This window comes from Ischnura elegans, chromosome X, assembly GCF_921293095.1.
Source record: "Ischnura elegans chromosome X, ioIscEleg1.1, whole genome shotgun sequence".
Classification (NCBI taxonomy): domain Eukaryota; kingdom Metazoa; phylum Arthropoda; class Insecta; order Odonata; family Coenagrionidae; genus Ischnura; species Ischnura elegans.
The window spans coordinates 54,551,464-54,564,093 of NC_060259.1; the positions used below are offsets into that span (position 1 = coordinate 54,551,464).

At 39.3% G+C, this 12,630-nt stretch overlaps 1 protein-coding gene across 1 annotated transcript in view; it reads right to left on the bottom strand.

The window, feature by feature from the left end:
• Positions 1-12,630, bottom strand: part of LOC124171800 — a 66,312-nt gene that overhangs the window by 51,533 nt on the left and 2,149 nt on the right. The window contains exon 2 of the mRNA XM_046551118.1: positions 9,087-9,226. Coding sequence (XP_046407074.1) covers positions 9,087-9,226 — 140 coding nt within the window. The remainder of the gene's footprint in view (positions 1-9,086; positions 9,227-12,630) is intronic.

Consider the following 12,630-nt stretch of genomic DNA (forward strand, 5'->3'; position numbering starts at 1 on the left):
CGACGAGCTTGTAAAAACAGTAAATATACGCTATCGCTGTATTTTCACACTTAAAAAGTGATTCTCTGGGTATGAGCGGAAAGACATAATTATCGGGATACTTTCTAAATATGCTACACGTTAAGCTGTGTTCAGCGGAACATAAACAGCACAAAATTGCACGATTTCGACGAGAAATAAAGCAGTTTATGCATATGAAACAGCTCGTGCCATGACGTTGACTTGCAGGCACTTAATGCAACATACATTTTCTCAGGGGCGGTCTGGGGTGTTTGGGGGCCTCGGCTGGGGCTCATGAAGAGGCCCCCCTCCCTCACCGGCTTCGCCTCTCGCAGAAAATTATAGGAAATTGCAGGCCCAGAAATGAATTTTTACGCTATTCTGGCTCTTATAAACCGGAAAAACTTTAAAAAATAAAATTTCGCAGGAAAAAATGCTGTGAAAAGTGAGGGGGGGAGGGGGCTTGCGGGGTAGTATGTAGAAGTAGATGATCACCATAAACCACGACCTAGAACATGTTCACAGCAGTGTCTTTATTAATCAAACAATTAGCCAAAAACCGCCGTTATTGAGTCTTGAAAATCCCAAATTTTCAGTATCCCCTAACCCTTTCAGCAGGGAGAATAGGGTGGTCTCCTATTATTTTTTATTGCCTAAATCGAAAGATTATTAATCCTGGAGTGCATATTTCATGCCTACAGACTTTTAAATGACGATATCTATTTTTCGCGAGTAAATGTTAAGTGAAAAATTTCAAGCGCGAAAACGCAACGGATAAATGAATGCCGGGAAAAGCCCGTGTGACGTCTCGCATCCGCTTTGTGAGGCCACCTGGGTGCGATGCTATGAACGCCGCAACGAAACAGGCTGCAGGCTGCTTGCTGCCGAGCATGGCGGTAGCGTAGAGTACCCTGCTATCAGGTAGCGCTTGGCTTAAATAAGGATTATTAATAGCCTATCAAACGAATGAAAACTTTACGACTATAGGCAATTTTAATACGTGGTTATTAAGAAATGTTTCCCGAAGCTCTGTGCCTCATGCATGCATTGGTAATCTCAGACGATGTAAAACTCCAATAGTATATGTATACTGCTATATATCCACTCGTATAGAAACTAGGTCCCTGTGACGCCACGTGGAGTGGCATCGCGTGGGCGACAATCTGGTCTTTTTCAAATGAGGATAAAAATTGACCATTGCCATTCGTCTAAACCGGTATTTCTAAAACGAAATAATTTGTATATTATGAATACACTAATGGTGCGTAACGAATCGCAATGAATGCCTTTCGTTTTCTTTGATGAAGGAAACTACCCTATTACCCTAGGGCTATTCCCTTTGCATTTGTATTGAATTCGTGACTGGAATCATATGTAAACTGTTTGGTCACATTTGGATTAGATAAACTGTCAAAACGTGAGTCATATCATTCGATATTGAGTTAGAGTTCGCACAGTCATTTTATTTTTCCCTGTTCGGGGATGTAGAGCGTCTCTTGCTGACTTATCAAACAGCGCTACTCCTACTAACCCAGCATATTTAATGCCACAACTTTTTCTTTTAATTGAAATTACGCCCATATCAAACCGTTCATGTTCAATAAGTCGTTCGAGGGAAACCTCGCTCTCTCTCTCACCAGACCCCCGGATTGCCCTCTCCCCTTTGGTCAAACCTAGACCCACCTCTGGTATCAGGCGTATCACTGCAGCTTTTGCAATATTAGATCGTTTCTTTTATGCGTTTGCGTTTGGCGCAATATATTGAAAATACGAATATTCCAACGTACCTGAATCTGCATCTTAACTCTCGTTGTGTAGTGAATCGGTACCACTAAAGGTACCGGTAAAGGTACCACTGATATTGTTCAGCCAGGCACTCGAGTTATTTGAGATGATATTAACACAGTTTTATCTTCTTCTCATTTCTTTTCTGCGCACCGCTTTTTTAAACACGTTTCATATCAACACTCTAAAGAGTACCATGGTAAATGATAACCCTTTGTCAAAGACAAACAAGTGAGATGCGTAACTATACCCATACACTGTCATTTGATATTTTTGCTCGATGAATGAATTGGGGTATCAACTATCCAGAAACACCTGCGGGTATATCGGGTTTCGTTAGGGAACTGGACTCTTAGGGAAAAGTGGACGAGGGAAAAAATGGCATGTCACATGATTCGGAGTCCCCAATATATACTGATCACTGACTCAAATGTATGTTGTGATATATACACGGTCACACTTGCGGTTTCCACAATGGTCTCACCTCACGAGGGAGATTCACACCAACTCGTCGTATTTTGCCTAAGCGTAGGACAGGAGAGGGAGAGAGTGCAGAGACGCGACCAGGGCCCCAGCGCTTGTTGGCCGCTAAAGGACAAACGCGAGCGTTATGGGGCCCTCGGCGATCGACGACCAGCCGGCCTAGCTAAACCGTCCCTGCATTTTCTGCGAACGATTGGCGCGTTCGTGTTTCGGGTCATTATTTCATGGAGGGGGGGGGGGGGGGACTTGTCGCCAGGAGCTGCATTGGAGAACTTGGGAAGGGTCAAACGATGTTCGAAAGTGAATGAATACATAAACGCTACAATGTCGCTACATGGTAGAGGGATAGCGCCTTACTTGAAGATAGTGTTTGAAAAATCTCTAGCAGAACACACAGTCCCTAAAGATTGGAAAACAGCGAACGTCACGCCTATATTTAAAGATGTGGATAGGGAAAAGCATAGTAATTACCGTCCGATTTCACTTACTTCCATTTCTTGCAAAATATTGGAACATATTATTTTCAGTTCGATAATGGGTCATCTAGATAGCCAAAATCTGTTAGCAAAAGAACAGCACGGGTTTAGAAAAGGGAGGTCTTGTGAAACTCAACTTGCTCTCTTCGTTCACGATATCTTATCCGCGGGTGACAGACATGTTAAAGTCGACGCCATATTTTTAGACTCCAGAAAGGCATTTGATAAGGTTCCGCATTTAAAGTTGATTCCAAAGTTGGAAGCATACGGCATAAATACACACGTAATTGGTTTGATCAAAGATTCCCAAACTGATCGCGAACAGAGGGTTGTTTTGGATGGAGTGAGCTCGGATAAAATTCAAGTTACCTCAGGAGTACTCCAAGGAAGTGTTATCGGCCCTCTTTTGTTCCTTCTTTACATTAATGATATTACCACAGTGTTCACGAGCAAAATCCGCCTCTTCGCAAATCATGTAGTTGTATACAGAGAAGGTTACGACCATAGCGATAAATTAGCATTAGAAAAGGACCTCGTTGCCATAAATGACTGGTGCAGTACTTGGGAGTTAGAATTAAATCTTGAAAAGTGTATGGTGATGAAGTTTTGGGAAAAGGATATATCTTCAAGAAGGCTACACCACTAACGGGATTCCACTATCAAATGCCGAATTCGTTAAATACTTGGGGGTCACTATTGCCCGGGATCTTTCGTGGGATAAACACATACGTCAAGTATGCGGGAAAGCTTACCGTAAACTGGGATTTGTAAAAAGAATTCTCGGTAAATGCCAAAAAAAAGGTGAAAGAAATAAGCTACCTGACTCTAGTGAGGCCTCACTTAGAATATGCTGCTTGCGTATACGAAGTAGGACTAATAGCTGAAATCAATTGAGTACAGCGCAGGGCGGCCAGATTTGTGATGAGTTGTTACGACAAAAAGTGCAGCGTTTCCTGTATGTTACACGAGTTAGGATGGGAATCTTTACAGGAACGTAGATCGAAGTATACGCCTAACTTACTTAGGAAATTCGAAGAAGATATTTTCTCAGACGACGTGAATCACATCCTTCGTTTACCATCGTACTATAGTAGACGCGATCATGAGAATGAAATAAAATAAATAGACTGCAAAACAGAGACATTTAAAGTGTCATTCTTCCCTTGTACTATTAAGGATAGCAAAGTTGTCTCAATGGATACGATTAATGGTGTCGCTCGCTAGGATCACTCATTGCATGTTTTCTTTTTTCATAGTTCTAACTTTACATGTATTGCAAAGTTAGAACTATGAAAAAACCTTTGTTGCATTTGCTTTAGGAATTACTAAAAATTAATAAGTTTTTTTCATGAATAAGCAGGGATGCCGACTTAAAAAAAATATTGAGGGGGCCCAAACCGGGAATTTTGCCCCGGGAAATTTTATAAGTAGTGAGTTTTAAGTCTTTCGAGCATTTTAGAAGTGTCATATGATTAACATTAGAGTCGGTGCCACTGTGAATAAGCATATGTACTTTGCTAGTATGCGTAATATTTCTATGACCGTGCGGTGTGCATGTGGCGGTCCTCTTGCATGCTGCATGTAGGTGATTTGTCACCCCCTGCCAAACACCCTAGAGGTGGCTCGCAGGGTATCATGTAGATGGAGCGGGAAGGGTTGTCCATTAATTACGTGAGGTGATTATGGATATTTTTACTTCCCCCAGCTAAGTGAAATATCGTGAGGTATGGGTCGACTTCCTCCCTCTAATCCCACGCGTGATACTTCAAAATGAATATTTTCAGCGTGAATACGTTAACCAATGCTTCATCGCGTTGGATAATTAAAAAAAAACAATTTGTTTTCCGTTATTTTTATTTATTATAACTAAGATCGCAAGTTTACACTGTTTATTGCGGGAAACAAATTACGTGATACTTGCTATTAAAGTCTCCACGAGCTGCACACAGTTAACAATTTGAGTCCGATATCACTACGAAATATGCCACTATGCGACTAAATTCTTATCAGCGACGGATAGGACGATGAAGCAAGATGAATAATAAATCCACACCCGGCAGAGGAAAACGGAGGTCGCGCATCAATAAGTAGTTACCCAAAAAACCTCGGCGAATAACGAGGGGGTTAAATTATCATTAGGGAGTTGAGTTCCAAATTTTAGATAAGAAGGTATAGCTTTGCGTCTTTCTAATATTAGATTTTCAGCATTAGAATTAATATTTTTTACATTACAAGATCGTTTGGATTTTCAAGGCTACTTATTTCGTCCATTCAAAATCGCGCGTGAGTGCCACGACGAACTTCGGCATGATAACGTCAATAAAATATTGCTCCATGTAACAAGTCCTCATATCTTCACATCGTTTACATCTCAACTCTCTTTGAGTGTTGAATTGTGGCCTTGTACAGGTGTTTAAGGTCTTAAATACGCTCGGCGTCCGAAATACAAGGGTAAATTTTTTCACCGAAGATTTCATTTATGAATACGATGCTGACTAAATGCCATATAGGAGAATTAATTGGCACACAAATAACCCTGTCCATAAGGAAATAAGGTATTAAAACACCGTTATAAAGTACGATCCTACGAAAATTTTCAGGTTAAATAAGCCATAAGACTAGTTAGTACGAGTTGCAAACATAGGTACGTATAACGGACTTACTCTCTAGTACTTCTCAATATATACTAATACCATTCGTAAAGGAGAAAAATATTTTCTAAAGAACCAAGATTAAACGAATGGTTCTAATCAGTCTACCAAAATCTCACGGTAACAAATTCCACTGAGCTGAGAATTCTATAGAGAAACTTAAACGGATCGCAATGATTTTCTCCGACACAGTTACTATGGACGCAATAACTCGGACAATGAAATAAAATTTGCGTCGAAATTGAAACAGTGATACACTAGCGACATAACATTAAAATAAATTCACGATTAAAGCTTCAAAGACGGCAAGGATATAAAGATCTCAGCGTTTTTACCGCCTGGCTCTTCGTCAACGTGAGCGACGGCACGTATCAACAAGGGGACGCATCTTCATTCTGGCGCTCGGCTACCTTACCTCTGCATTTTGTCAACAGCCTTGCCACAACAATAGTCAACCACCCTTCAAGGAGAGAAGGCGGTTATCCGAGGATTTCGAAACATTACTCCTGTATCCGCATAATCTTTGCATTCACTTCCGTTGAACATATGATGAATGTATATGACTGCTAAAGCGGCGATTTCAAGTAGTCAAAAATGCTCCATTAGAGAAGACTATAATGATGCCTATCGTCACCTACGATATCAATGCGTACTTCCGTTACGTTAAAAAGCAAAGACCGATCTGTAATAATTTCAGGAATGAAAATATTTCTTGGGATAACGAAGAGAACATTACATTTACAACTCCCATAAACCGTAATAAAACATATACAATCAGAATAACACAATAGAGGATAAGATCAATTGGAGACCAATCAAGGAGTTATTTTGCTGAAAGACAATTTTCTTCAGCCATAAACTGAAGTAAACCAAACATGACAGAAAACCCTGGCAGTGCAAAGCCATTTTTTCACTGCCATAACTTTACTTTACATACTTTAATAAAGAACTTTCACTTTCATAGGTCCACTTTTCCCAAGGAAACATTACCCCTGATTCATTTTCCATGGTCTCATTGGGAGCATTGATATCTTTTTGATGGATATGTAGAGCTAAAAATAATTTGGGAAAACATTGCTTAGGGACTCTCATTTAAAACATGTATTTCATTAAATTTTTCTCATTACTTCGTTGAAATAATACAGATCAATAAAATACAGCCACTTCTAATTATCCGGCTGCAGTTTATCTGGTTTGTAGATTATCCGTGCATGAGTTCATGTGCCTTCGACGATTTCCACGATTTTTATAAAAAATAAAATTGGGCACAAAAGCATCAGGATATTTGCTTTTAAATGCAAAGACTGAGATAATTATATCTATTAGAATTCATAACTGCTGCTGCGTGATCACTTGTTGCCTTTACGGGATTTCCGGGCTCCTTTTTTAGAAGCATTGCTGTGTGTGATCGTGCTCAGTGACCACGGATCCGCGACTCGCAGCATCCCGGGCGCCGCGCAGTGGTTTCGAAGCATTCGCATGAACCACTTTTCTGAATCCGTGACCTTGCAGCCACGGATACATGGCTTTTGGAAACCAGGTATTACACAGAGCTGTAGGAATAAGAGTACAATAACGTTGTCGACCCTGAAACGATCGAGGTCGGGTAAAGAAAGCTCCTAATGATTCCGGAAAGCAATCTAAAATAACAGAAAATGTTCGTAAATAATTATCAATTGTTTGATTTAGGTAAATTATGAAAATTACAAGAAATTAAAGTAAAAATTTGGATTATTCGTGTTTCCTGCTCATCCCCACCATTACCCCGGATAATTGGGAGTTTGTTGTATAACAACTTTGTACCTACACGATTTTCACTTCTCCTGGTGAATTATATTGATGAATTATTCTCGGATTCTCAACCAGGTTAACTCCGAAAATCAAAAAATAAAAGTTAAGTCATCTTCCGAAAAGACGGCCTATACGACTGAGTTTACCTGGTGGAGAACCCGAGGGGAATTCATCAACAATGTACCTAATTGCTGTCATGCACTGTGGCCAGTTTCAAACAGGTTACCAGATATCCTTTTCTGTGGTGTTGTTTCTACATTGTTATCAGAGAATGTCTTCCTACACAGTGGGATAAATCAGTAGCTAGTGCTCTAACTCCATGGCTGCATATAGAAAAGCCATTACAGCAAAACAAGCAACAATCAACAGCTCATACATTTTTTAACCATTTCATTAAAAATTTGCAGGGGTGCTGAAATATATAATGCCAGGGGCCATGATAGTCCATCATGAATAACCATACCTATTAACCAGAATTATTATGTAACTGTGCTACATTATCTGCATTAGACCATTGCGTGGATCTAACATAAACTGGCTGACCTCGGCTATAAACAAAAAACAACATGGAAATCATACGTTTTTAATGCATTTAAAGACGGATATAACACGTTCACTGTATATGTAACTGAAGTTCAGCAACTATGATTTAATTTATTTATTCTTATACCACTAACAACAGCTCCATTGACCTCTACATTGGCGGTTTTTAGCTAAACAATCAAACATGCACAAACGTCCATATCCTGGATAGGAGAAACCTACACAGGCAGGACTCAAACCTATGATCTCCTGCATGGCAGGCAGAGGCTTTCCCCCACTGCCACCGAGACTGTAATATTAATTAAAGCAACCAAGTTAGCCCCACCAACTTAAAAGTGCAGGCCTACAGGAACACACAAGTTATAATATGAGGCCCACAGACATGAGAAGGAAGCTAACCTCTGCCTTAGTTCATTTATACCATACACCTGACTTCCTAAATGACAGCATGGGCCTTCATTGCGATTCGTTATCAATCATTAGTGTATTCATAATCTACAAATTATTTGGTTTTAAAAATCCCAGCATAGATGAATGGCAATGGTGAATTTTAACCACATTTGAAAAAGGCCAGATTGGCGCCCATGCGATGCCACTCCACGTGATGTCTAAGGGACCTAGTTTCTATACGAGTAGATAGGAGTTTTACATCGTCTGACATTACCAATGCATGCATGAGGCACAGAGCTCAGGGAAACATTTCTTAATAATCACCTATTAAAAATATCTATAGTCGGAAAGTTTCCTTCGTTTGATAAGGCATTAATAATCCTTATTTAAGCCAAGTGCTACCTGCTAGCAGGATACTCTGCTACCTCAGCGGCGCACATACCCTCGCCCCAAGGTCACCTCACACGGCGACAGCGGGAACCAGAATGATGTCACATGGGCTTTTCCCAGCATTCATTCTGAGCCGTAGCATTTTCGTGCGGTTGAAAATTTTTACTTTCTATTTAATCGTGAAAAATAGATATCGTCATTTAAAAATCTAAAAGCGTAAAATGTGTACTTAATAATCTTTCGATTTAGGCAATAAAAAATAATAGGAAACCACCCTGTTATCTATTTCATAAAAGAAGACATACACTGAAGTTCGCAAATAGTTCAAGGAAGTCCTTTGATATAACTAATACTATTATTCAAATAGCCATTGAACACCATAAAATTTAACTTTATTAATTCGGATAAGTAGAAGGAACTTTTTTGAATGCACCAATAAAAAATGGGGATGTGCATACAAATTAGTAAGATGCAAGCAACCTATTAACTTTGCTGCAATATAACATCTGGGGTATGCAAGGAGGCCTATGCATACACTTAACATCTAAATTACAAACATAAGGAAACCCAATATTACCTGGGTTATCCAGAACTTCCCACGCCTCTTGCTTTCTGCACTACACCAAGACTCTCCTTTTTCATCCTTTGGACGATCTTTATATTTTTTCTTCTTGTGTTGCTTTTGGAATGACTCGTCTTCTCCATTTCTAGAAGAATCTGTGTCAAAAAAAAAACATAAAAATAAACATCAGGGAATTAAGCTCATATACTAGTATAAATTTACACAGAAAACAATAAGACAAAATAGAAATTGCAAAATATAATTAATAGGAAGGTATGAAAGATACAATTCATACCCACCACTTCCAGTTTAGAAAAATAAAATTCCATTACAACTCCAAAGGAGGTAGGCGAACACCAAATATTAGGGATCAACCTTGGTAAAACCTTTGAATATCCACATCAAAAATCCTTAATGTGCAAAGTGGCTCAGGTAAAGTAACCAGCCTCATTATGTATGATACTAACATATCTAAGACATAGATCATTTCTTGCCAAATGCCAAAGATGTCACTACCATTACATACGTGCTCTGGTTTGCATCAAAATCACATCAACAAAGATAACCGCAGGTTAATATGGACGGCACGGGCAAAAATAAAATCAGCGGTAATAACTTTAGTACAGACGTTGATACTGAAGATGTCCTAGGAGTTGAATTGGCATAGGTGAGGGCAACCCAGATAACTGAAAATTGAGTGTGAAAAATCATAATTTCATCTGGCAGAGGCAACATTGCCCAGCAAATACTGCAACAGCTTTTACTAGACCTAATTGAAATTGCACTCGATATTATAACGCAGAATGAGTTCCAATACGATAAAAACGGTTCTCTATCCAAACACTGATGCTCATAATAGAAATTCTTATACTTTTCAAAATAAAAATGAAATTGTAGGCTATCTATGCAAACTGGCAGAAGAAATTCCTCTTGGGTTCCCCACCTGATCAACCGATTAATGAAACGTTTCACTAACTTACCCGAATGCATTGGCTTAGCCGAGCATCGAAACGTCGGGCACAACTCATTTGCCTAGGTGGAGAGCTAGAGAAGTACTTCTTCGATGTGAAATATATCGCACAACTGTACGACGAACTAGTGGAAATGAACTACTAATACAAAAAATAAACAAATACTCTGACGCGTAAATAAACTACAATTACCATAAATAAACTCTATTTCATAACTTTCAGTCTTGTAAGGCCCGCCATAGACATGGCATATGCAGGGTAGGCAAAATAAATTTGAAGGCTGAGGATTATATATAATCTAATGAGCCTAGGTAAGAATATGACATCCTATAACAAACAGCAGAGATGACGTGGAAGCGGAAAAACAAAAACCTCAAATCGAGTAAATAAATGGTATATTAGTCAACGTAAATAAACCCAGTCCGACACCTTCGGTGGCGAAGGTGTCGGACAGATTTCTAAATGAAGTTCGCAACTGAAATTATGATTTCTGAAGAGTTGATTGAAATAATTACTACGATTATTGTTGGGTGGACGCCTGCATTACCTGATGATAATTGAAGGATATATTATCATAAAGTTTCATGACCCGTTCACGAAGAAAATAACCACAGGGGACGAAAAGGGTCGCCCCGTAAGACAACATTAGAAAAGAATGCGTAAGTTTGCTTGAACGTCCTACTTATGTAAAGTTGAATCCAATGATCAGTACTAAACAGCACGCAATTTCGAAAAGCGGGTGAAGCCTTCCGCAGCCACAGGCGGTATGTCTTCACTTTTTACTTTTCTTTCTGGATTACCAAATGGACATTACTTGGCAAGTTGCTATTAACGCCACAACGTGCATGGAACTAACAAGAGGCCAAAACTGCGGAGTTCAGACCATCCAGTGCGCATTAATGTATCTGTAACAATTACATTTTTCTCAGAAAATCAAACTGTTATCAAATTTTAAGCCTAATATACTGAGAGCATAAACTTTTCTCGGGTTTCACACCGGGTTAATGGCGCCATTTCGCCGCAGTTTCGGTGCCGAAAGCGGAGACCAACATAAAAGTAGGCGAATAAGGAGCCATCGTCCCAGTGTGAAACACATAAGCCATATTTTAGACCCACCTAATTGTTTTCAATGCTGAAAGATCTTCGTAACTATCAGTTGGGTGGGGGCAAAAGTGATGGGTATTATACGCAACATGGAATAACGAAAACAAAGTATCTCAGTATATCCAATAAAACAATGGATAATGAAATATTGGTGTGCATTGTACATAAGGAGCTCTATCGGTAATACCCCTGACTACCTTGTATTCAGCTACCTTCTCGGATATGCCACAGCGTGTGCAATCCCAAAATTAAAACATTCAAAATACGTCGGATAAAGACGACGCATGTATACATACAGCTATAATTTCCACGCGACTCACGGCACACGCAAGTTGTTTTACAAAGTGGTGCACAGCATCGCGAGAGTGTTAAGGGCTGAATTTTGAAAACAAACGCAAAACCAGTCTTATATTCTCCATCACAGAATGGCCGATGACACAACATAATCCTTTCCTATGGAGATTGAATAGTTAAGCAAGATAAATAGTCTTCGAAGCCATGATCCAGCTATACTACTCTATCAACAATGAGGAACGCACTAGTTAGAATTGCAAACAATCACTAAACATTGCCTGCATAACTGTCGAGAATGGAATAGATTCCACTTCGTAACAGTAATATATAAATGGAAAAAGGAAATACAAACAAGACGGGCACAATCTATTTTTATGGAAGCCCCCGAACTGCAACGGAAATCTCTGAGTAAAGTCATTACACGTCCGCGAAGCACTTTGCGAACGAATGAATTGCGTATGAGCTTCATAAATTACTTTCATAAATGAAGTATAAATTTGAACTACGAAAACATGTAACAGAAAAATTTTCGACGATACTTTCGAAAAGGTTATAGTCGGTGGTATAGAGCCAGCAGTGAGGTCCAGTTGCTTCACACGATCAGGGCCATTAGCACATAGCAAAACAAAGAGAGCGATGGCCGCTCCTATCTCTATACCACGATGATAAACCGGGCGTAGATACATGGGCTAGAGTGAATATACTACAATGTTTACCTACTATTTATGCAAATACTGCAGATTGAAACAGTGAATGATTACATGTCCATTAAAGATCTACTCCGTTTCCTCCTACATTCGCACAAGTTCACGTGGAGCGTAAACACGTCTCGACGAGGTAAGCACGACGATATTATACAATGTAGCAAAATAGTTTTCTTAACCGGCAACAAATCCAAACCGGGCCGACAATTGATACTCATCAAATCCCAAAGCAAAAAAGTGAAGGTTCCCTAAGAAACATTCCCTTACGGCATCTTTTCGAGAAAGTAAAGCAGTGGCTATAATATTGTAAAGTAATATAAAACTCTATGGCAGTGGCATACGATTAAAAAAGAAGTACCTAAAATATAATATGGGAAATATTTATTGCTCATGCCAAAGAAGATATTTGATGAATATTTTGAATGTTCAAAGGCAATGATCGAGGCTATAAGAAATTAAAATGCCAACAAAAGGCTGTGAGAATAA